This window comes from Cajanus cajan, chromosome 2 (assembly GCF_000230855.2).
Source record: "Cajanus cajan strain Asha chromosome 2, NIPB_CcT2T_4, whole genome shotgun sequence".
NCBI classification, from domain to species: domain Eukaryota; kingdom Viridiplantae; phylum Streptophyta; class Magnoliopsida; order Fabales; family Fabaceae; genus Cajanus; species Cajanus cajan.
Genome location: NC_138518.1, coordinates 58,651,385 through 58,674,845, shown reverse-complemented (window position 1 = coordinate 58,674,845; position 23,461 = coordinate 58,651,385). Strand labels below are relative to the sequence as shown.

The following is a 23,461-nucleotide window of genomic DNA, read 5'->3' as shown; positions in this document are numbered from 1 at the left end:
GCAAGAATAGATGGAGATCGAGATTGATATTCTATTCACTAATTTGGTGTAATTCTTCTAGTATTGTTCTTTTCCCTTGAGTTTCAACTTTTCACTATCTAATTAGTTTTTTTTTTTTTTTTGTCTAAAACCAATTATAAAAAGTGAAAGTGTTATCAATTCTTTTTCTTGTTTCGACAGAGATCACATATATTCCTTGTTGGAGATTTATATTTCTATGTTTAATATAGCTATTTTAATCACAATCATATTAGTTATTTATATTTAGTGACTTACATCTCAAGTGATTTACTTATGCTTAAACTATTAAATTGATGTGATGTAAGCTTAATAAGTATATATCTGCCTAGATACAAATTAAAACTTTTTTTTTATTTTAATTTTTCTATTGAAAATGAAGAATATTTTTTAGTAAAAAATCTATAAAAAAAATGTTTATAAATTTGAATTCAAACTGGCTCTATATCAATAAATAAGGAATTCTAGACATGGTCTCTATTTCCAAACAGGTTCTATGTGAAGGTCCATTGAAGAATCAAAAGGCTTCAAATGAAGAACAGTAGAATCACCAACTCTCGTTCGTGACCTATTTGCTTCAAGTCATTTACATTAATAAGATGTTCAATGACTATGTAACCAAATATTTATTCTAATCCTTGCTAATCAAGCATATTACAGATTGTATGTGAATTTTTTGGCTTACGTATAAATAATAATTAAAGAATACTAAATAAGAATTAATATTTCAACTTCTCCACATGAAACAAATATGTTTAAACTGGATAAAATCATTATAAATAAATTTTTTTTATAAATATTTAACACAAATATATATATGACTTTAACTTGATACTACTATTTAAATGAAAATAATTTCACATTAATTGATCTAATTGGTGTAAGTGCTTTGTGATTTGTCAAATATAATTGTTATTTGTTTAATATGACTTGCATTTTGATACTACTTATTAAACTAAAATATCTTCATATTAATTGGTCTAATTGGTATACATATTTTGTGATTTGTCAAACATAATTGTTATTTGTTTGATCAATTTTTTGGAGTTGTAAGTTTGAACTAGGAGTGGACACGAATTGGATTTTGACATATTTTTATTTGATCTGATTAATTTTAATTGATTTAGATTTGTTCAATTTTTTTATTTTTTACTTTTCAATCTAAACCAATCTAATCTAATCATTATTTGATTTCGTTTGAATTGGTTTATTGGTTTTGTTATTAAAATATTAAAAATTAAAAAATTATATTAAAAATCGGTTCGATTTTTGGAAATCATAATCTAAGATCTAAATAAACTAATTAAATTTACAAAATTTGAATTTGAACAAATTTAAATTTATTGAATTTGTTATTAAAATAATGAAAATAAAAAAATTACATTAAAAAGTAGTTCAATTTCTTGGAAATCAAAGTCTAAGATCCAAACAAACCCATTAAACTTACAAAATTCAAATTCAAACAAATATGAATTTTTTTTTCTTTTAATTTGGTTCAAATTCATTAGATCATTGATAGGAAGTTAGGAACAAGTATATGGATTGGTTCAACCCATTTAAGTCCCAACCCACGGAGTATGCATTTTTAATAAGTCTGATAAGTTTGGTCATTAAAATAAGCGATTTTTTTTTGGTCCATACCCGATCCGCAAATTCTTCAGATAAATGGACCGGTACATGGGCCTAATAAGAATATGAAAACTTAAAAAATAAAATAAAAATTTTCAAATTGAAAGAGGTTTTTTTCCCTTCTTTTTTTAAGCTATAGAAACATTAAAAAAGAAGATAAATACATAAAAATATAAATAAATTTGTAATAAAATAAAATTTTTAATTAAATAAAAAATCAAAATCTTAATCAAATAATTAAATCAAAATCAAAATTTAATTATTTTAAAATTTAAAAATAAATACACCAACAAAACATAAAGATTTTATGTCTTAAAAATTTTAAAGTACAAATATACCAACTAAATATCATATGTCTTAAAAAAAATTATTATTGTTAAACAGGTTAGCTTGTGAGTTTCGATGATTAAGTTTTAAAATCTCCAAACTTCATAAATCAGGAGAAAAATTCAATATCATTAGATGGATTTTAAAATAACAGACCCCTCCACATAGCTATGAACTTAATTGGTAGGTCCATGGATCTTGACCCATATATCCAACTCTAATGATTAGTTCAAATCATAATTGCTCCAAATTTGATCACAATCATATAAGACGATATGTATTAATAGGTTATACATTAATTCTTTACATTATGAAAAAAAAATTAAAATTTTATTTACATCATAAATTCTAAAACTTCTCTAGAATAATAATTTTTATCTTCCTATGAAAGAAATAATGTATAAGATATTTATTTTTCCTAGAAGACACAAAATTAATAAGAAGAAAACGTTTGAAAAAGTGCTTTTGATCTTGAAGTATCAGCTTTAATGAGTGGCAGACCCACTTGTTAGATTTTAAATTTGCTCATTTTATGGTAAAATACGATGATAGTGGTGATGCTTTAAACAAACAAAATCACACTTTTCTTTAAAATTTCAAATGACTTTTGTTAATGTCTATTGATCTCCATGTCATTTCAGTCATGTAATCATGTAAATGATTTGTTTTTGGTTGAAATTTAAAAAAGTTTGCTAAATTAACTATAAAATTTTGTGTTTTTTCAAACGAGAAAAAATAATTGTGGATAATGTAAAGTATTTTTACTCTTTCATTTAATTATAATTTTTTTTATATAATAACTTTATTGACTTTAATAACCGTAATCACCGTAAAGTTATATCAAAACTTATATATAATTACGTGATATTTAAAAAAAAAAACCTAAAACTTCCATGCGAGATATTTTATATACAGAAACTTGCTATGAGGCCATATTTATTATCATTTTAACATATAAATAATTAAATAAGTCTAAAGATCGAAGATTAGTTTCCTAGTTAATCTAAAAAAAATTGAAGCTTGCACGGATATTTTAGAGTCTTATATAAGAAAAAGATGTTAAATTATATCGGTATAATTTTTATAAAATATTATAAAATCAATAATTTAATATTAAAAATAAGATTTGTTATATAGTTGAATTATAATTTTATATTATCTTGAATATTTATATTAAATTTTATAAAATTGAACAATAATAAAAAGATACACAAATTATTTGTATTTTAATATATTTTAAAAATATATATTACATTTATTTTGATTTATATAAATTATATATTAAATAATTTTAAATTAATATAAAATTCAATTTAAATTGCATTTTTATTTCTTATAATCTTTCATCCACAATTCTTTTCTTTTTATTTTTAATTATGAAATTTTGGTTTTTTAATTTTACACTTTTGATCTCTCCATCGATTAAACATTCAATTGAATAACTGTTAATTGAGTCATTATAATTTGATGACGTAGACCAATGATCACTTTAACGAAAATAAACATTGAATTAATCAATTAATTTTAAAAAAATCACCCAATTGAAATTTATCACACACATTTACGAGTTTTACAAATATATCATGCATGGGACAAGGTAATAATCTCTTTTATATTTTAAAAATAAAAATAAATTACTTATGATTGTGATATACGTAGAACTTCTAAAGGTTAATGAAGAATTGCACATCAACATATATATTGTCAACACATATAAAAAATATATATGAACACACAAATATGCTTCTCTTTATTGTATATATATATTGAGGATCTATGACTTTCCATTGTCAATACTATTAGAATCAACTTTGCCCTTTATGGGAATGCCTCTTAAACGTGGAGACATTGATGATTTGAAAGACCAAAAGATCAGAAAGAGAAAGAAAAAGTTAATTGTAAATCATTTCTTTATCACTATTTCAAGAGCTAGAATTTTCATATGTGACTTGGGACTAGTTCACATATTTGACTTAAAAAATAACTTAGATTGGAGAAATATCTCAAGATTTTTATATTCCTAGCTCTATGTGACTTCTTTAAATGTGTCAAATCAATTTCTTATGAGCATTTTTTTTTTCAGTGGAATACAAACCTTTATAGTTAGTGGAAGAAAAATTTCACGTCAGTTAACTTCTCTCGACATAAATTAAATTATTGATGAAACTGATGTTACTACTTCCCACTAATAAAATAGTTATAAAAGAATATCACATGAGGTATAACTATAAGCCAACGATCTAAACAATTCATCAAAAAGAAAATAATATTAAAAGTAAAAAAAAAAAAAAGTGTTGTTTAATAGCTTATCAAAGAATTTTTAGAATAAAATTTAGATTAAGGGTTTCATATCTTTAATTCTTAATTTTTTTCTTCAAATGATAATAGATAAATGATCTTTTGCATAAAAAACAACTTTTATTAAATGTTTGTTGCAAAATTTTAAATAAACATTCTTGTGTAATCTTTTAATTAGAAATTTTAATGGCAAGAATATAAAGAACTTAATTTAAGTTTTATTCTTTTAAACATTATTTAAATATAAATAGATTAATAACAGCAAAATTTGACAGACGATTAAATTTTCTTAGCTCAAAATTCTTTTCTGGCCGTGAATATAAAAAATGTTTTGGCCGTAGATAAATTTTTATGCCCGAGGGAAAGAATCTATATATTTAGAGGTGTCAAATCAATGAGTTGACTTAATTTTGTCTAATTTACATAAATCAAATGTTATTTTTAATTGGATTAGTTTGATTTATATGTTTTTTTTAGCTGTTATTTTTTGGTTTATGTTAGATGATCGGGTCAAATTGACCTAATTAAAGAATATATTTAAAATAATTAATTATTATTTTTTATAATAAAAAATTATAACATAATTAATCGATAATATTTATTGTTATGGAACACCTAGTTATTTTTGTGTAATCATGAAACATCCTATCATTGCATGTTAATTATAAAAACTATTCTAACAATATTTGCATATATAAATTATGTTGATTTGGTTTGTTATTCTTTTTCTTGAAGTTAAAAATCTAGTTATGTTTTAAATTCACAATTTAATGCTCAAATAATAATATGATAAATAATAATCAGAATAAATTTCATACTTTCTCTTAAAATTTTGACCATATTATCATTGGAGGAGACATTATATCCAATGTGAGGGAAAATATTTTTTCTATCTATCCCCCACTCCTTAAGAGCTCCAAGTAATTTTCCAGATAATTCTAACCTGGTACATGAACTATCCAATTTACAAAAATGAAAGCAACTTACTATTTAGCCTCCAGTTTAAATCAACATAATGAGCCGTCACAGTCATATATGTCTTGGAGTCTTGGATAGTTATAGATGTCTATACATCCGAATTCAAACATATTCTATTCGAAATAATAGTTAACACATTCTTTAGTTTTTCTTGTTCAATTAAAATCACTTTATTACAAATGACTAATCCTAACTTTAAATGTAACGACCCGCCGTGACCGTCACACTACGAAACAACACTACACACTACTGGAATATATATACTAAAATTGTAACGACCCGACTGGTCACTACACACAGCACAACACACCACACAGAAAAGATCAAGTATATACATATAATGTCTAGAATATATATATATATATATATATATATATATATATATATATATATATATATACCAGGTCCAAATCTGGATAAGGTGTCAGATTACACAAAATACATCCAGCAATGCTACACTAAGTAGCTAAAAACATCAAAAGAATAAAACTCCATCTACCAGCTGCAGACCCTCCTCAGCTCACCAACCTAACCCTGCTCTGCTCCCATACATAGTATGATCATCGCAATCCAAACCACATGGAAACAACAAAGTTAGTGTTCAAGATCAATAAGATCGGTGATCTGTTGTAGAGATGATTCGTCAAGTAAGATTGGTGAGTCTCTTCCACTGGTATGTTGATGCTTCAAGATGAGGGTGGTACCTGCAAAAGAGACTCCGATGCCAAAGTTAGTGTTTGTGGGTGTATGAGTCTCGTATAAGTAATGCACGTACCTTTGTGTGTATTAGGGTTTTGTTGGGCCTTGGGCCCGAGATCAGTTTATGACCTAATTGGATAGCGAGCTGATGTCGCCTAGCGCGTGTCTGAGGTCACTCCACGCTGTGATGCCGAGCTCAAGCTCGGCATAGCGGTACGGATAGTACACTAGCCCCGCGAGCTCCGAAGACCGTAGGTCGAGGAGTTAAGACCGAGTTCGACAAGGGGTCGTGACTTTTCGCGTACGCGTATTTGTCATGACGCCATGTGTCATAACCGTCACCTCGTTCCCATAACGCGTGGGCAGCACGGTGACAAGATTGTATTTTTATTTGTTTGATGACGTGGCCTCTTTGGGCCAATGTGGTGTTCCGATCGATGTCCATGTTTCATGGTCGGGCTGAGGAGCTCGAAAATAATGAGCTTACTACTTGGTTAGGCTGGTAAACCTTTGACCGAGTCAGCAGATTGGTGAGGGACAAGTCGGCAACTCGGCTGGCCAGTACACTTGCCCACCAAGCACCGAGTGATGTAAGAGCAAAGGGGCTTCTGAGGAGTTCCCAAATTTGTTGTTTGAAGGTTCAAATTCGACCTTGTTAAGTAGATGTGATCTCAAGGTTCGGACTCGACCTTGGCATATCAAGGTTCGAACTCGACCTTGGCATCAAGGTTCGGATTCGACCTTGGCAACGTAATTTGTATTTGAAGGTTCGAACTCGACTTTAACATCAAGGTTCGAACTCGACCTTGGCAAGTCGTCATGGTTAATGTGCCAATACCAAAAATGTATCGGAATGGAGTTGCTTTGTTGATTTATTTCTGAGGGGTGCCTCGTTAAAACCTTCATTGGCCAAAAACCCTTTTCTTTAGTGGGAAAAAAGGCTGAGAAGGAAAAAGAGTACATCCCCTGAATTTACAAGTTAAGAGAAATAAAATTTGAGGTGGGTGGAATTCCAAGTTCCAAATTTTCCTTTGGAGGGGTCTGTTCTTGCTTCTCCCCATAATCGCCAAACAAGGTCGCCAACTTAAATGTTCGTGGCCTGACCTTGGTCTTGCTTTCCTTGTGGTTTTTCGCGAATTGCCTTGTGGAACTCGGCATGCTCCTCCATCTAGATGTACCCAACAGCGCGAGCTCGGGGCTCGTCCATGTCGGGAGGAGGTCGTCGACAAAGGCTGTCGACGAAAGGTCCTAGCTTCAACGCCATGAGCATGGAGTGCAGTGCAACCTCGGGGTTTAAGTTGTGGATTTTGACGGAGACGCCAACGAAGTGCTCCATGAATGTCCTTAATGGTTCGTCGTCGCCCTGTCTGAGAATGGCCAAGGCGGCGGATGTGATGTGATGAGGTCGGCTTGTTGCGTATTGCACCGTGAACCGTCTGACCAGGGTGCCGAAGCTGTCAATTGACTCGACAGGTAGCTGGGTGTACTAGTTGAGCGCGACCCCTTTGAGCGAGGTCGGAAAAACCCTACACAGAATAGCATCGTTATTGGTGTAGAGGTTTACCTGTGTGGTGTACAGGTCGATGTGCTCGTCTAGGTCTGTCGTGCCATCGTAGCGGTCGAGGTGGAGAGGCTTCCATCCGAGAGGGAGTGACGTCTCCATAATGCCATCCACAAAAGGATGACGGCGGAAGGTTGGTTGATCCCCCGCGACATGAGTAGGAGCATTGCTGACCTCATGGGCCGATTTGTGTGTCGGTGCATGAGATCGATGCGTGGCAGGCTTTGGAGTCGGTGTCCTATGCGCTGTTGGTGGTTGAGAAATCGAGTGCCCCTCTTCCTCGTTTAGGTGACTCGGTTGAGGGGGTTGATCAGAGGTGCGCCGTGGTAGCTGAGCGCGGATACGCTCATTCTCGGCGCGCAGCGCCGCTAGGTCTGCTTCATTGGCGGTTCGCATCGCGGCTAGGTCAGTTTCGTGCTTGGCACGCATGTTTTACAGATCGGCGGTGTTGCTGCCACATCTGCTCGACCTGCTCGATCAGCCTTCTCAATGTTGCTTCGTTGTCCATGGTAGTTGCATGATCTAGGTCGTCTGTTGCGCGTCTGCTATGGCTTTTGGTAGAAACCATAAGAGTGGCCGATAAGAGCTGTCTTGATCGGCCCCACGGTGGGTGCCAAATGTTCTTACCAGAGATCTGCTGTAGAGATGATCTGCCAAGTAAGATCGGTGAGCCTCTTCCACTGGTACGTTGATGCTTCAAGATGGGGGTGGTACCTGCAAAAGAGACTCCGATGCCAAAGTTAGTGTTTGTGGGTGTATGAGTCTCGTATAAGTAATGCACGTACCTTTGTGTGTATTAGGGTTTTGTTGGGCTTTAGGCCCGAGATCAGTTTATGACCTAATTGGATAGCGAGCTGATGTCGCCTAGCGCGTGTCCGAGATCACTCCGCGCTGTGATGCCGAGCTCAAGCTCAACATAGCGGTACGGATAGTACACTCACAATAGCAGTAATGATATGGAAAAATCCATTATTTACAACAACAACAAAATGATCAGCAATAATTAAAGTACTTATGTAAAACTAATTAATGATCCAATAATTTGAGATACTCGTAACAAGAGAAAAAAGAAACTCGAGGGAGAGACACATTTCATATTTTGATTACAGAAAGGAATGCAAAGTGGTAAAAGGCTATTCTCCACTCACGTGTTGGTGATAAGCTTTAAACAGACACATATTGAGAACTTTTTGGCAACGGATGAATGGCATACCGATACATGTTAATCATGCAGTCTCAGGTAAAGAGAAAACTCAACTAAAAAATTTCACCCTCCAAAAGCTCTTTAATTGTAAAGAATACACTACAAAAGAAATGAAAAAGAGAACTTCAAATTTATTTGAATATAGAGTTTACATGCAACAAATCTTATAATATTAGTTAGAACATGTGATCGATCCCGACTTTCTCATATTTTATAATATTTCATGCAAAATTGTATTGGAAGTGGAATAGATGATCCATAATTCTACTAAAAATCCTTAAAAAAATTAGTGATTGACTCTCATTTTACATAGAATTGTACCGTGTTCTAATCTAAACTTATCTTGTTTCAACTTTTAAAATTTTAAATTCAAGACGAACACATTAATTTATGAACCATAAAGATGTGAAATTATATATGCTATACAATTATATGTCACGTTGTTTAATCCAATAAAGAACTATTTGTATCCTTTTTTTTTTTTTTTTTAATCTAAGACTATAAGTATTATTTACATGAAGCATTTTATTTTGAGGTGAAAATATTCACAACGTAATGAAATTAATTCTCCCATTCCTAATAAAAAAAAATGGCAGTATTATTCCCAATTAATAAGTAGTATATAAGTTGTTGATTATAATATGGTAGTGAGTAATAGCCTTTATATAATTTTCACGTCATAATAATTTATTTGTTTATTGGTAACTCACAATCATATAATACAACTACAAATAAAATTTTAATATTATGAATATATGCATGCATCTATATAAGACCACTAGTATATGTATTGTGCTTTTTATTTTATTTTTCTCTTCTTCTATTGTATTGTAGGTTTGTTTTGGAAAAGTCCGAGTTAAGAAAGAGTGTGCGAACACTATAGATTAGGAATTTTGGGTGAACTTTCATTAAATTTTTAACCCACCAATACAGACTTAAAAATTGAATATCTAATTACATACTTAACGACATATTATTCACCAACCATATGACACCTACCATATATTAGGAATAAATTATACAATAACAGGTATTAATTTATTGAAAAGATAATTGAAGTTGTGATCAAATATTATGTACTTTATAAATAAAGTATTTTAATATCTGCAATGTAGAAACATATAAATTATATAATTAAAATTTATAATAAATTATATATATTAATAAATACTATGTTTGAATATATATATTATATTTAAATTTAGTACACATAAATATTTTTAAACATATAAATTATATTTTAGATTTATGATAAATAATTTTTATCATAATAAAAAATTATTTTTATTAATTAATAAATTTTTAAAATATTAATATTTAATTTATAAATAATTATAATAAATGAAAATTAAATTAAATATATTAAATTCATACAAATTTTTTAATTGAAAAAAATCCCTAAACACACTCTCATGCAAAATAAAAACTCGTATTTAATATATAAAAATTAATTATTACACTTTATTTAACTACAACTTCCCTAATTAACAACATTTTATCTTTAAAAGTATATTGTTATACTGTAGAAAACTCAAATCTAATATCGAATTGTTCGATGCCTAGTTTTCATTATGATACTAAAAATATTTAATCAAACATGATAATTGTGTCAATAATCCTTTTTATTAATAACAAATTTTGTATAATCTTTTTAGAAATAAGATATCACTACAAAAAATATGCAATTTAGCGACCACCAAAATCGGTCGCTAAATTGCTAAAATCAGTTGCTATTTACCTTAGCAATGGAATTAGCGACAATCAGTCGCTAAAACCTTGATTGCTAAACTGTTTAGCGACGAAAATTTTTTTGGTCGTTGTTTAGCGACTAAAATTAAATTTAGGTCGCAAAATGGTTGCAATGATTTTGGTCGCTGAAGTGTATGAGACCAAATTAGTGATTGAATAAATCGGTCGCTAAATATTTATTTTTTATTTTATTAAATTTTATAGATGTCGTAAATTTGGTCGCTACAAACCACTCATATTTGGCTTCTTAAGGATTTTATTTCACAATACTTAAAGTATGTTTTGTCCTTAATTACACAATTTCTAGAAACTTTCCAAAAGGTTACCGATCCCTATATTACTCAAAGTCAAGCACGCTTAACTGTGAAATTCTAATGAGATAAGCTACCGAAAAGCAGATGCATGTTGTTAGTATAAGTAGTACAAATTAATTCATTTAAGTCATCCTCAATTATCCAATCTCATACTTATACTATCTTTGGATTCTTATCATTTTGGTGTATCCAGACCGTTATAAATATATAATAATATATAATAATTATATTATATTTAATTAATCTTTATTTATATATATGCTTACTTTTATAATTAACAATCTACTTATTTTTATTTAAAATTAATTTCATGATACAATTTAAATTATTTATTATAAATTTAAAAGTTTAAGTAATAATTTGTATATTTTAAAATGAGAAGGGTTATAATAACACTAATATAACTTTTATTAAGTATTACACCGCTCAATAGCTTTATATTAAATGTAAATTTTGTAAATCCAACCGTTAGATTGAAATTTCATATCACTTTATATGTTTATATAAGTTTTTTTAAAATTGAACAACTTGAAAGTAATCAAAGTGCTCATATTTTATTTGAAATGTATACATTACGTCAATTTTGTTTTACAAGAATGAAGTATCAAATCATCTTGAATTCATATAAAATTTTGTATATATGATCTAAGAGTAAAAAACTTTCAATTTAATGGTTGAATTTATAAAATTTACATTTAATATAAAGTTATTGAGCGATGTAATGCTTAGTAAAAGTTACATCTATGTTATTATAACCCTTCTCTTTTAAAATATTATTTTTATAAATTAAATTTTAACATTTTAAATAAATTATTAATTAACTTAATATATTTATTCATCTTAAATCTAACATATAAAATTCAAAAAAATGTATTTATCCTTGTTTTATTTTCTAATTATCAACCATTAATAAAATACTAATTTAAAATCTTATCTAATTATATCATAATAATTTCATATCAAGTTTAAAACCAGATATTAGTTATACAAAAATATAAAAATCATATAGTAAATTATTAATAAGATTCTAGTTAAATAATTCAAAATAATTTAAAATAATCAATTTTATCACAATAATAAAGAAATACTAATAGTTAAGAAAATATATTTGTACTCTTCCTATTAGAAAGAAAGAGGATGTTATAATTCTTTTTTTCCTTAAGATATCACATCTCATCTATCAATAAAATTTAAATATAAAAATTCATTTAAAAATAAAGTTATCATATGTTAGAAATATATATTATAATATGGATCAAAATAAGGAAGTTTAAAAAAATTCATATACTCTAATTAAAAAAATGCCTAAAAATCCAATCATAAAAAAAATGCCTCTAAATATTTTTTCACATAAATAACTATTGGTATTAATTACGTAGGAGTGCATATAAATATTTTTTTTATTATAAATTAATGTCTTGTTCTTACAAAAAAAAAGAAAATAGAATTGATACTTAATAACAATATTATCATCACTTTTAAGCAATTTATAAATTTTTTGAAGTTTTATTTAGCGACCGAATAGAATTTCGTCGCTAATTTTAACTAATATTTACCAACCGAATTCAATTTCGCCACTAATTTTTTAACTAATCTTTAGCGACCGAATTAAATTTTGTCGCTATTTTTAACTAATATTTAGCGATCGAATAGAATTCTGTCACTAATTTTAACTAATATTTAGCGACTGAATTGAATTCCATCGCTAAAAATATCAAAATTTCTTATTTAGCGACCGAATTCAATTTCTTCACTAATTTTAACTAATATTTAACGAACGAATTCAATTCCGTCGCTAAAAAATCAAAATTTCTTATTTAGCGACCGAATTCAATTCTGTCGCTAATTTTAACTAATATTTAGCGACCAAATTGAATCCTGTTGCTAAAAAAAATCAAAATTTCTTATTTGGCGATCGAACGCAAAACATTTTTTACAATTTAGTAGCTAGCGACCGATTTTTTAGCGACGACTTATTTTGGTCGTTAAATCAGTCGCTATTTTGATTATTTAGAATCGATCGCTAAATCAGTCGCTAAATAGCGACTGATAAATTTCGGTCGTTATTTGCAATTTTCTAGTAGTGTATAAAGTGTTTTTATTTAAACTTATTTTTGTAACAATTCATTATGATCGCCAAATTAGTGGAATTACTAACTGGTAGTGGAAAATCTAATACTTAAAATCATATATTCATAAACACCTGAATATATATGTACTATATAACATGTATGTACATGTAAAAATAACTATACAAATATAAATAATATATGTAGTCATCTAGTAAGAGTCTAATATATGACTTAAGTATTGGTCAAGCATAAACTATACTATTATCATAAAAGGGTAGCACAAATTATCCAAAAAGCACCATCATCCACCTGATGCCCTCTGTTGCAACCTTCTATAACATTTCTCTAATTTGCTCTCATACCAAGTATGATCATCACAATTCAAATCATATGGAAACAATCAAGGGTAAGCTAGATTCAAAAGAGAAAGTCAATATAGGAATAAAAATATCTATATTACTCACCCCCATGTAAACCTTCAAACCAACAACACAAGGTTAACATCATACAATAATCCTTAAAACAACAACCAGTTTGCAAGATACACACCAAGCAGTCAAACTCACACCAAATGATTATCATACAATAAAATATTCAACCAATGCATATGAATACACCCCCTCAATAATGCATCATATGCATACACCTCACTAATGCATCATCATGCATTCATCTACGAAAATTTCCTAACATACCTGAGTAGTCTAAGTAGCTTGATCCTATTGAACCAACTCAATCACTCTCATGCCCAATGCGTCCGTTGGATCGACAACTAAAATGAGATACAAATTCCTCCTTTGATTTCTCGGATATTGTCACTTACACTAAAAAAGTCCAGTTCTATCGTTAAGACTAGTATAACTGGGTATAGGTGTATCATGACCTTGACATGCATTATCAAGTTACTTATGGAGTTAGCTCACTAACTATCTGTAAGGAACCACACAATCTTTCCAATAATCAGTTACGGGTTATAACTCTCGACTTTATACTTTACTCCATATTGATTAAGGACCTAGAGGAGACTTAACAAGATCCACTCTCAAGAGTTTTTTACACTTACTCAAAGAGGGTTTTCAACAGCTAAAACAAGATTCCATGTATGGGATCTTCAACTTTCAAACAAGTCCTTTAGTCCTAAGGTAATCAACATGCTTTAATACCTATAACATTCTAAGCATCAGCACCCTAACATACATCATCTATATTCATTAATATTATCCCAAGTTAATGCATATAAAGATCAACTTACACCAACCATATATACATATATAGCATACTGATGTTAAACGACTCAGCCAAAAATAACATCAATGCTCAACTCATAGTTCAACCATACATAAAAGGTAGAATGTCAGTGCCTATTGACATTTCAACCATACAAGAAATAACATATCAATGCTATCATCATACAACATCTAATATATCATCACATATCAATATATATAGACTCCACATTCATCATACCTTGTACAACATGCAATAGATTCAAATACGCTATTCATGTATACCAACTCACCCATCAATAAGCAAATCAATATATATACATAATACGACTTGCGCCCAACATAACTTACCTCACGCTCGATGCAACTAAGGCAAGAAATTCTTTATCTTGCTTGTGCCCAATGCCACTCAACCCACATCCGGTGTGGCTGAGGTAGGGAACCCTTGAAACCTCGCGCTTAGTGTAAAAAATTTCATGATCGATCTCATATCAGGCAAAGAACCTCTACCTGACTCATGCCCGATATCACCTCACTAGAGGCTAGTGTCATCTAGGTAGGGGGCTTTTGTCTTGATCATACTTAGCGCCACCCAAATGAGGTTCAATGCCACCAAATTAAAGATTTTTTCAATGCTCTCACACTTGACACCATTCAATCCATGTCTGGTGCCATCTTAACCTGAGATGAGTCCCTCTCCTTATGCCTAATGCCACCAATCTTGTGCCCAATGTAAATGAGAGAAAGACCTTTGATTGGGATTGTGTCCGACATCGACACAACATCAAAAATTTGCAAATGCAGACTTCAAAAATTGTCACTTTCACCTGAAATTCAACAAAACTAAGCATGAAACAACCAAATCCACACCTTTACAACATTTAACACTTATTTCCAACCAAACAAACATGCAACAAGGATCATTCAAGATCATCAAATTCACTTCACATGCTTCTCATAACACCTCAACCCAACAACTTCATCATCTAATTCAAAAATCCAACAAATAAACTCATTATAATTGGTGCAAATTAACAACATGATACACAATAATCTAACAAAAAAATGCTTCTAGCTTCCCTTACTGGTGGAATTAAGAAGGTGAAGTGATAGTTGTTCTTCCCTTACTTTACTCCTTCAACACAATCTTCTTCCTTGAGCTTGAATCCATAATGATGAACAGCTATGAAGACAAGTTTAGAGTAGATCTAAACTTAGAAGAAAGCATTCAAGCTATAAGCACAAAAGAGCGCTCACGGCTAGCCTTAGAAGAACTAGGATCCCTAAAGCTAAGCAAAGAAACTCGGTGAATTTTGGAGAGAAAATGGCTAAAATGTAGTTTAGATTTCTCAAATGGCAAAAGTGATTACAAATGAGAAGGAGTAATCTATATATAGGTCCGAAGGCAAGTAAAGTGGCACCAATCACAAGCTTACACAATTGGCGCCAAGAATTTGAATTTCAAATGGGATTTGAAATTCAAATTTTCGGTCACCATGTGCTTGGCTGTGATCTTAAGCTCTCTATGCATCTAAATGTCATTTAGGAAGCATTTAGGATGGTTTTGGGCGTGCACATGTTCAGCCACACTTGGCTTAAAACATGAGACCCCAAATTCATCTTAAATGACTACTAAATGAAACCTAGACTTAGCCTCACTTACCTATTCTAGTATTCCTCCAATATTCCTACTCTAATGGCCAAATAAATACAAACAATAGGAAATAATAAAAGGAACAAAATGAGTTCAATATTGGGTACCAAAATATCCAAGGCCCATAAAGTCCAAAAAATAGGTCCACTAAGCCTATGACCTAAAAATCTTAATCTAAATGGTCCAAAATATAAGACCAAAATATATAAAATCTATACTAATATTATATATACAAATACAAGACAATGGAAATCTCAGGGTGTGGTCCATGTGAGGAACAACTTGGGCCTACCAGGCCTTAACTAGTCCAAATCTTCATGTCTAGCCCATTCGTCTTGGGTCCTTCAATATGTCACCTATTGACCTCCTTGACATGAATCCATCACTTACTTATAGAACTTGAAAATCCAAAAAAAATGAAGGAAAAAGGAAGGAAATTGCTCTAAGCTCCAAGAACAAAAACTCCACACCAAACACTCTAATTCAGCTTTCTAAGGACCTAAATCAAAGTACGTAAACTCATCAGTGATTCTGGGGGAAAAATCATCTAATTGAGAGAAAGTTAAAGAAGAAAGAAACTCATGGACCTAGAGTTCATCTCTTTAGATTATTTCTCTAAATTTGGAGAACATAAACTTACGAGGCTTAATTCTTAGTATAAACCTTATATACTTCCTTCCCTTAGGGTCAATCGGACCTTGGGCCAGAGATTCTCAAAACTAACTAGACTCTTAAGAGTTTTTCAACTCTCAAAGCCCCACAACACACTTTAAGCACCATATGCACAATTATTGCTAGAAGCCAATAATTAAAGCTTCATGTGATATAATTTTTTAGAAAAGAAAACATTTTTTAATAATAAAATAAATAGTTTTTTGTTTTTTAATGTGTTTGTCTAAATAACTTATTTGAAAATAAATAGTTTTTTTTTTTGAAGGGAATAAATAGTTTTTTTTAAGAAGCAAGTTTCTTTATATATATTTTTTTAATTTAAACAAACCGGTCAATAAGCTATTCAAGCTTTGGGGGGGGGGGGGGGGGCGGGACCTCTCATAATTTATGGTTGATTTTGGAAAATTCGTAATTAAATTTTGTTTTTTCTTCCACATGTGAATTAAATTGCAAAACATGGAATGATAAAAAATTGCCCACTTTCTAGCTTATAGATTGTTTGGTATTTAGGCTACTAAGAACAATGCTAATTGCACTAATGTTTTTGTCTACGGGGAATTCTATTTGCTTCTGACGGTAAAATGATCAATAAAAGACCTTCTCGTATGTTGCTAACTAGTATAATCTAGGGCATATAATTGTGGTCATTCAATTCCTTTTGTTTGTTTTGTTAATATTAGAAATCCCTTTGGAGACTCGAACCAGTACATTACATGATAGACGACACATATCAATAAAGAGCTGATAGATCAACTCCACCAATTTGTGATTATCTTTGATCTTGAACCCCGATACTTAATTTATACGAAGCTAAATGGCAAAAATAGGTGATACACTTATGATATAAAGTAATTTTATATTGTTATCTAATCATACATTATAATTTAGGATAAGTCAGTGACTTTTATAATAAATGAGTAAAAATTCATACAAAGAATGATATTAGATTGAATGTTTTACATAGTTAGTATATCATCATTAAATTCTTTTATCATTGTTATTACATCTTTTATTTTTGGTTGTAAAGAATATTCTTAAAAAAAAATAGAATGTAAGATTAAATTAAGTAAAATTTAGTTTAGATATAGGTTTAAAAGTGTTTTTGGGAACTTATCAATTATAAAATACTTTTTATTTTTGGTAGAGAAGTTTTTGAAAGTATTTCTAATTTGTATCCAAATAGACTTTAATTTTATTACAAGCTTCATTAATTGATGATGTAACACCATGATTTTAGCTTTGTTGATTAATTATATGTAATATATTGATTAAGTGTTGAATTGTTGTATTATAGCTATTTTAGAGCTCTAAGGGCCAAATGATCTTTTGAGAATTAAGTTCCTGTTGAGGTAGTTTTAGTTAGGGTTAAGTTGACCTAACTTAAGAAAGGGTATATAAGATATTTTTTAAGGCATAAATATCATAAACTATATCTTAAAAAAAAGGAGAAGTTAGAGAAAAGACTTTGGAGCTAGAGAAATTCTTTCTCCTTCTGCTTTCGTTGATTCCTTCTAGATCCTTCGTGCAATCGAGTTGGTAGATTGAAGATTCAAGCTTCAGGAGTTGAATATATAAGGTTGAGAGAGTCATACAGCGATCTCGTGAACTCTTGGTTTCCTTCCTTTTCCTTGATTTTTTAGTGTTTTGGGGTAAGGAAAGTTTGTTGATTGAATATCATTGAATGTTGATTGTTGATTTCTATACGAATTTTTTGTCTCTGTAGTTGAATTTGGTTGGAATTTATAAGACAAAAGTATGAGCTTGAGTATTATTGTTAAAAGGTTTTTCTATGAAGAAGAAAGTGATGATTCTTGAAGTATAGTAGTTGCATGTTGTGTTTTATGTTGAAATTGAGTCATATATATCGTCTATGTACTGAAATTATGATCGCATATTGTTTTGGCTAAATTATTTGCAAGTTGTTAGCCAAAATCAGATGCTACCAAATGCAAAAATCCTCATCATGTCAGGCATAATCTTCTCCTCATGCTTTGAGCTCCACTACAAGTGATTCTAACAACACAGAGTTCCAGAAAGTAAAAAAGAAACAAAAGTATTAGGTTAAGATTAATAAACTCTATTTTTTTTTGTTAACCAATGACTATATATTGAGTTTTGTGGGATTGAAACCCAACAGCTTAAAAACAAGTTTATTTTCAAAATTTTTTTTTTAATGCAAATCATTAAAGTCGGTTTAATAACGGAGAGTTAAAATAATATGCATTTGATTCTTAGTTTGAACCTTGATAGATAATTATAATTCTAATAGATAAGAAATATTTTTCTTTATTCTATTTTAACTATTATTTGCTAAATTCTCGTTTTTCCTTTATAATTTTAGTTCTCTTGTTGAATTCTTATTTGCTAACTGTTAAAATTATGACACTAGTCAAAATCTAACATATTAATTAATATTAATATTTAGCTTAAATTATATTTTTAATTCTTATTTTTATCTCACTTGACTACTTATTTTTATGAGGTAAAAGAGAATTAAAAGTAAAATTGAACATACGTTAAATATTAATTGTTATCATGATTAATGTTTAAATTTTAAATGAATGAACATTATTTTTTTTCTTGAGAAAGATAAACATTCACTTAAAGAATAAAAAATTTGTTTTTTTATCAAATAAAATTAAAATTAGAAACCCAAATTACATATTAGATATTAAGCCACTTCAATGCCATTTAGCCGAAAATAAAACTAATCTACAAAAACATCCCAACCTTGTAATTTTGTATTAATTTTTAAAATGGATTTTATTCATTATTCTTTTATATATATATTTTTTCCAAATATATATGCAATCTGTCTTGATCTCTAGGCTCTTCTAAATTTTCTTGCACCAAAGGATTTGCAGTCTCTCTCTATTTATATAATGTCTCTCCTAATCTAAGTTACGAATTCCTTTTCCTTTGATTTAGATTAAGGAAGTGGAATAACCAAGAACAAGAGATTTAAAAAAGAAAATAAATAAAAAAAGCAACAAAGAGAGAGAGAGAGAATAGATAGAGGATGATGGTGAGCACATCCTCTGTTTCCATTCCCAGTTTTTTCCCTTCATCTTCCTCCCATTGAAACATTTTTCACATGCCCATGATTTTTCCACCATCTGCTTCATCACATGGTAAATTTTTCTCATCTGGGTTGATTCAACTTTCACCGATCTCAAACAAAGTTTTTGAATTTTCCTCTCTGATCCAGTTACTTGTTTTTTTTTTTTCCCTTGATGGGGTGCTAAGATTAGATTTTCTGGTTCGGGTTTTGATTGATGCTCGGAAGATCCGATGCTCCTAGATCGAATTTGACAAAACCCACTTCGTGTCTGATCGAAGCAACAACTGGGTTCTGTCTGAATTTTGAGACAAGGTGTGCTTTTTTTCTCATCTGCATTTCTGATCGGTTGTTGCTATGGTTGAAAGATTGGATTTATCTGTTAACGTGGAAAATTGTGCATTTAGATTGATTCCCAGGCTTGAATTTTGGCCATCATTGAGTGATTTAAATATATGGCTTATTGAATTGTGAGTTTTTGTGCTTTGGTGTGGTTTTTGACATGAGAATTTTGGTTCAAAATGTGTTTGTTTTGAATTTTGTTCAATCTCAATGTTGGAATCAGTTATTGATGGTTAACTGGTCATGGTTGGTGTTGGAACAGATGGAATCGGATCTTGGCAAGCTCTTCATTGGGGGAATATCTTGGGACACAGATGAGGAACGTCTTAAGGAATATTTTGGGAAATATGGGGAGGTTATAGAGGCTGTGATCATGAGGGATCGGGTAACCGGCCGTGCTCGTGGGTTTGGTTTCGTTGTCTTTGCTGATCCTTCTGTTGCAGAAAGAGTCATTATGGATAAACACATAATTGATGGCCGCACGGTGAGTTCTTTCTTTGTAGATATATACTTGGCATTGTGTCAATACTTTGTGCTTAGCCCTGCTGTAATGGAATCTAGCTAATTTTGTGTTCTTAAGGGAGACTATTGTCTCCTATACTTAGATTTTCTACTTTGTTGATGATCAAAAAATCATTTTCACTTTTGGCTATATTCGCTTTTGTATGTACATTGGATCGACCCGTCTTAGTTTATAAAATAAGAAAGTGAAAATGGCTTCCAGATTTTGATCTGTGTGCTGTTCTCTTAAATTTCAGGTTGAAGCAAAAAAAGCTGTTCCTAGGGATGATCAGCACAATATAAATAGGCAGCCTGGTAGTGCTCAAGCATCTCCTGGTCCTGGCCGCACGAAAAAGATTTTTGTCGGAGGTTTACCGTCAACTATCACTGAAAGTGATTTTAAAAAGTATTTTGATCAATTCGGTACGATTACTGATGTTGTAGTTATGTATGATCATAATACCCAGAGGCCAAGAGGTTTTGGCTTCATCACCTATGATTCTGAAGAAGCTGTGGATAGAGTTCTTTATAAGACTTTTCATGAACTCAATGGAAAGATGGTTGAAGTCAAGAGGGCAGTTCCCAAAGAGCTTTCCCCCGGTCCCACCCGGAGCCCGTTGATAGGATATAACTATGGTTTGAATAGAGCTAGTAGCTACCTAAACAGTTATGCTCAGGGTTATGGTATGAGTCCAATTGGAGGATATGGAGTCAGAATGGATGGTAGGTTTAGTCCTCTTACTAGTGGTAGAAGTGGCTTTACTCCTTTTGGCAACACTGGTTATGGAATGGGAGTAAATTTGGATTCAGGAATGAACCCAAGCTTTGGAGGGACTTCCAATTTTGGGAGCAATATAGGATATGGTCGAATATTTAGTCCTTTCTATAGCAGCAACTCTGGCAGATATACCACTCCTATAGGCTATAGTGGGGGCAATGGGAGAAACGATTCTCTTATGAACTCAACTTCCCGGAATGTCTGGGGAAATGGCGGCCTCAATAATGCCAGTAACCCGGTCAGCCCAAGTCCTTTCTTAGGATCTGGAAGTGGGACTTTTGGTGTTTCAATTGGAAACACTGGCACAGGTTGGGGTCCATCGATTACCGCCCAGGGTGGAGGTGCTGCTTCTGGCTATGGTACTGGGAACAATGTTTATGAAGGAGGAGATAACAGCTTTGGATTAGGTGGGGGAGGGTATGGAAGAAACAGTGGTACTGGTGTGAATCCATCCCCTACATTTAATGTGTCAACCGGTGGTTATGAAGGATCCTATGGTGACTTATACCGCAGTGGAAGTGGTTCGGTTTACAATGATTCTGCTTGGCGTTCTGCTGTGTCTGAGATTGATGGTTCTGGCTCATTTGGTTATGGTCTTGGTGGTATAGCTTCAGATGACCCAGTAAAGAGTTCTGAGGGTTATATTGGAAACTACAATGTTACTAGTAGGCAACCTAATAGAGGTAAGATTTTAAGCTACATTCTTGTCTTCAAATGAAAATCAGATCATTGTTTATAACTTTTTGCTTTTGATTTCCTATGGTGTGTTTCTATTCTTCAGAAGATGAATTTTTCTGAAGGAACTTGGAAAGGAAATCGTCATTTACTCATTTTATTTTACACTATGATATATTGATAAAGATATCATGGCCACATTGCTTATGTCTTCTTTTAGTTATGCTGAATACTTCCTGGTTGCTGACTTTTGTTATGCATGTCTTCTAATTTTATATCTTCAGATTCTTGAGCGTTCTCACGAGTGTTTACTGCAATCCAAGTAGAATTATTCCTTGCAACTTCCTGTACTTATATGTAGGTTTCGTTATTATTTTCATTTAAATTTATTAGAATTTGATTTTATTTGCAAGTCATATTGAGTCAGTTTGGATAAACTTCTTAATAAACACTTGTATAAGAAGAATATATAAAACAAAATTAATCAATCTCTTTTTCACAAGTTAAAATCAACTTTGTGTCTCAGCTTTTGGAAAAGCTAGATGAGAGAGCCCCTAAAAACTTATGAGAGATTTCAATTTACCTTATTTTTTTCTCCTATAAGTATTTATTGAGAAATTCATTCAATCTAAACCGTTATATTAACTTGAAAGATGCTTAAATGTAGACAGAGACCTTGCTGAGAGCTTCAATAAAAGTTGAAGTGTATATGTTAATTTCAACTCATAGGAAAAGTTGTATTTTACATTTTATTTTCTTCTTCTATGAGTTGAAAGTTAATGATTATATTGTCATGAAATACGCACAAAAAGGGTTACATTTCTGTGTAGTTAGACTCTTGTTCTCTTGAAGTATTTTTCAATTTATATAATGATCAAGACCAAGAACTCATTTAAGTTCTCATCTAGGAATCAGTTTACCTTTGATTCATTTGTCAATAATGAGTTTGTTATTGATTATCCTCTGCCTATTATTGTTAAATGGGTGACTATTTATCATATTCTTTTCATTTTTTTGATGTTCATAGTTAATTTCATAACTAGTTACTCATTTTCTTTTATTGAATCCCCTTGCTTTCAGGAATCGCTGCCTAGGAGATACGATAGTTGGATATGTCATGGTAGCAGTAGATCAAGGGAAACTGTTTTAAGATTAATGAGAGGTATTGTGAATTCATACATCTCCATCACCTAAGAGATACAGCTCATATATAGCTAACGGTGTTCTTTCTTCTTTCATTTGAAGTATACATATTCAAAGACAAAGCAGTTACAAGTGATTTTGTGTAAGGCTTGTTTTATTTTTTTTTTCTCCCTTGTTTTGGTCCCTCTTTTTAATTTTTCAAGACTTAGGTTCCTTTCTTGGAATTGGATTGAGGTGTAAAATCAGATTGCGGGATATACTCAGGAAGATTTGTTCCATGATAGTGTAATAGTACATCTCCAGCGAGGCGCATCATCGTTAGTTCCGTTTAATGATAGAGTATTTAATTTTTGAATTTCTTCTTTCTTTTGCCACTGTAATGCCTGGCATGCAAAGGTGTTGGTTCTCCTTGTCACCATCCTTTGTTTTTATTTTTTTCTATGGTATATGTAACTCTGATCAAATTGTAAGTGAGGTTCAGTTTGATTTATCAAGTGTGAAACATGAGTGGGATGCTATGCAGGATCCCCATCAAATAATTCAGTTGCTGAACAGTTTTATTA

General features: G+C 31.0%; 1 protein-coding gene across 5 annotated transcripts; it reads left to right on the top strand.

Moving 5' to 3' along the window:
• Window positions 1-19,247: 19,247 nt before the first annotated feature.
• On the top strand, window positions 19,248-23,461 carry LOC109813053 (heterogeneous nuclear ribonucleoprotein 1). Of its 5 annotated transcripts, XR_002240983.3 has the most exons (7): window positions 19,248-19,532; window positions 19,648-19,774; window positions 20,064-20,285; window positions 20,560-21,763; window positions 22,040-22,112; window positions 22,836-22,917; window positions 23,001-23,461. XR_002240983.3 is itself a non-coding variant. In XM_020377164.3 (5 exons), exons 3-5 carry the CDS (start codon window positions 20,064-20,066, stop codon window positions 22,847-22,849), a joined length of 1,440 nt encoding a protein of 479 aa, XP_020232753.1. In that variant the 5' UTR covers window positions 19,249-19,532; window positions 19,653-19,774; the 3' UTR covers window positions 22,850-23,461. The 5 variants fall into 5 exon arrangements, 2 of the variants coding, with proteins under 2 accessions (XP_020232753.1, XP_020232752.1); XR_002240982.3 differs by having other exon boundaries at window positions 22,836-23,461; XR_002240981.3 differs by lacking the exon at window positions 22,040-22,112 and having other exon boundaries at window positions 19,249-19,532.

Bases quoted from the DNA above. Each gene is read 5' to 3' on its own strand.
- LOC109813053 (XM_020377164.3), top strand. From the start codon at position 20,064: ATGGAATCGGATCTTGGCAAGCTCTTCATTGGGGGAATATCTTGGGAC. The intron at 20,286-20,559 runs GTGAGTTCTTTC...CTTAAATTTCAG, and splicing joins ACATAATTGATGGCCGCACG to GTTGAAGCAAAAAAAGCTGT.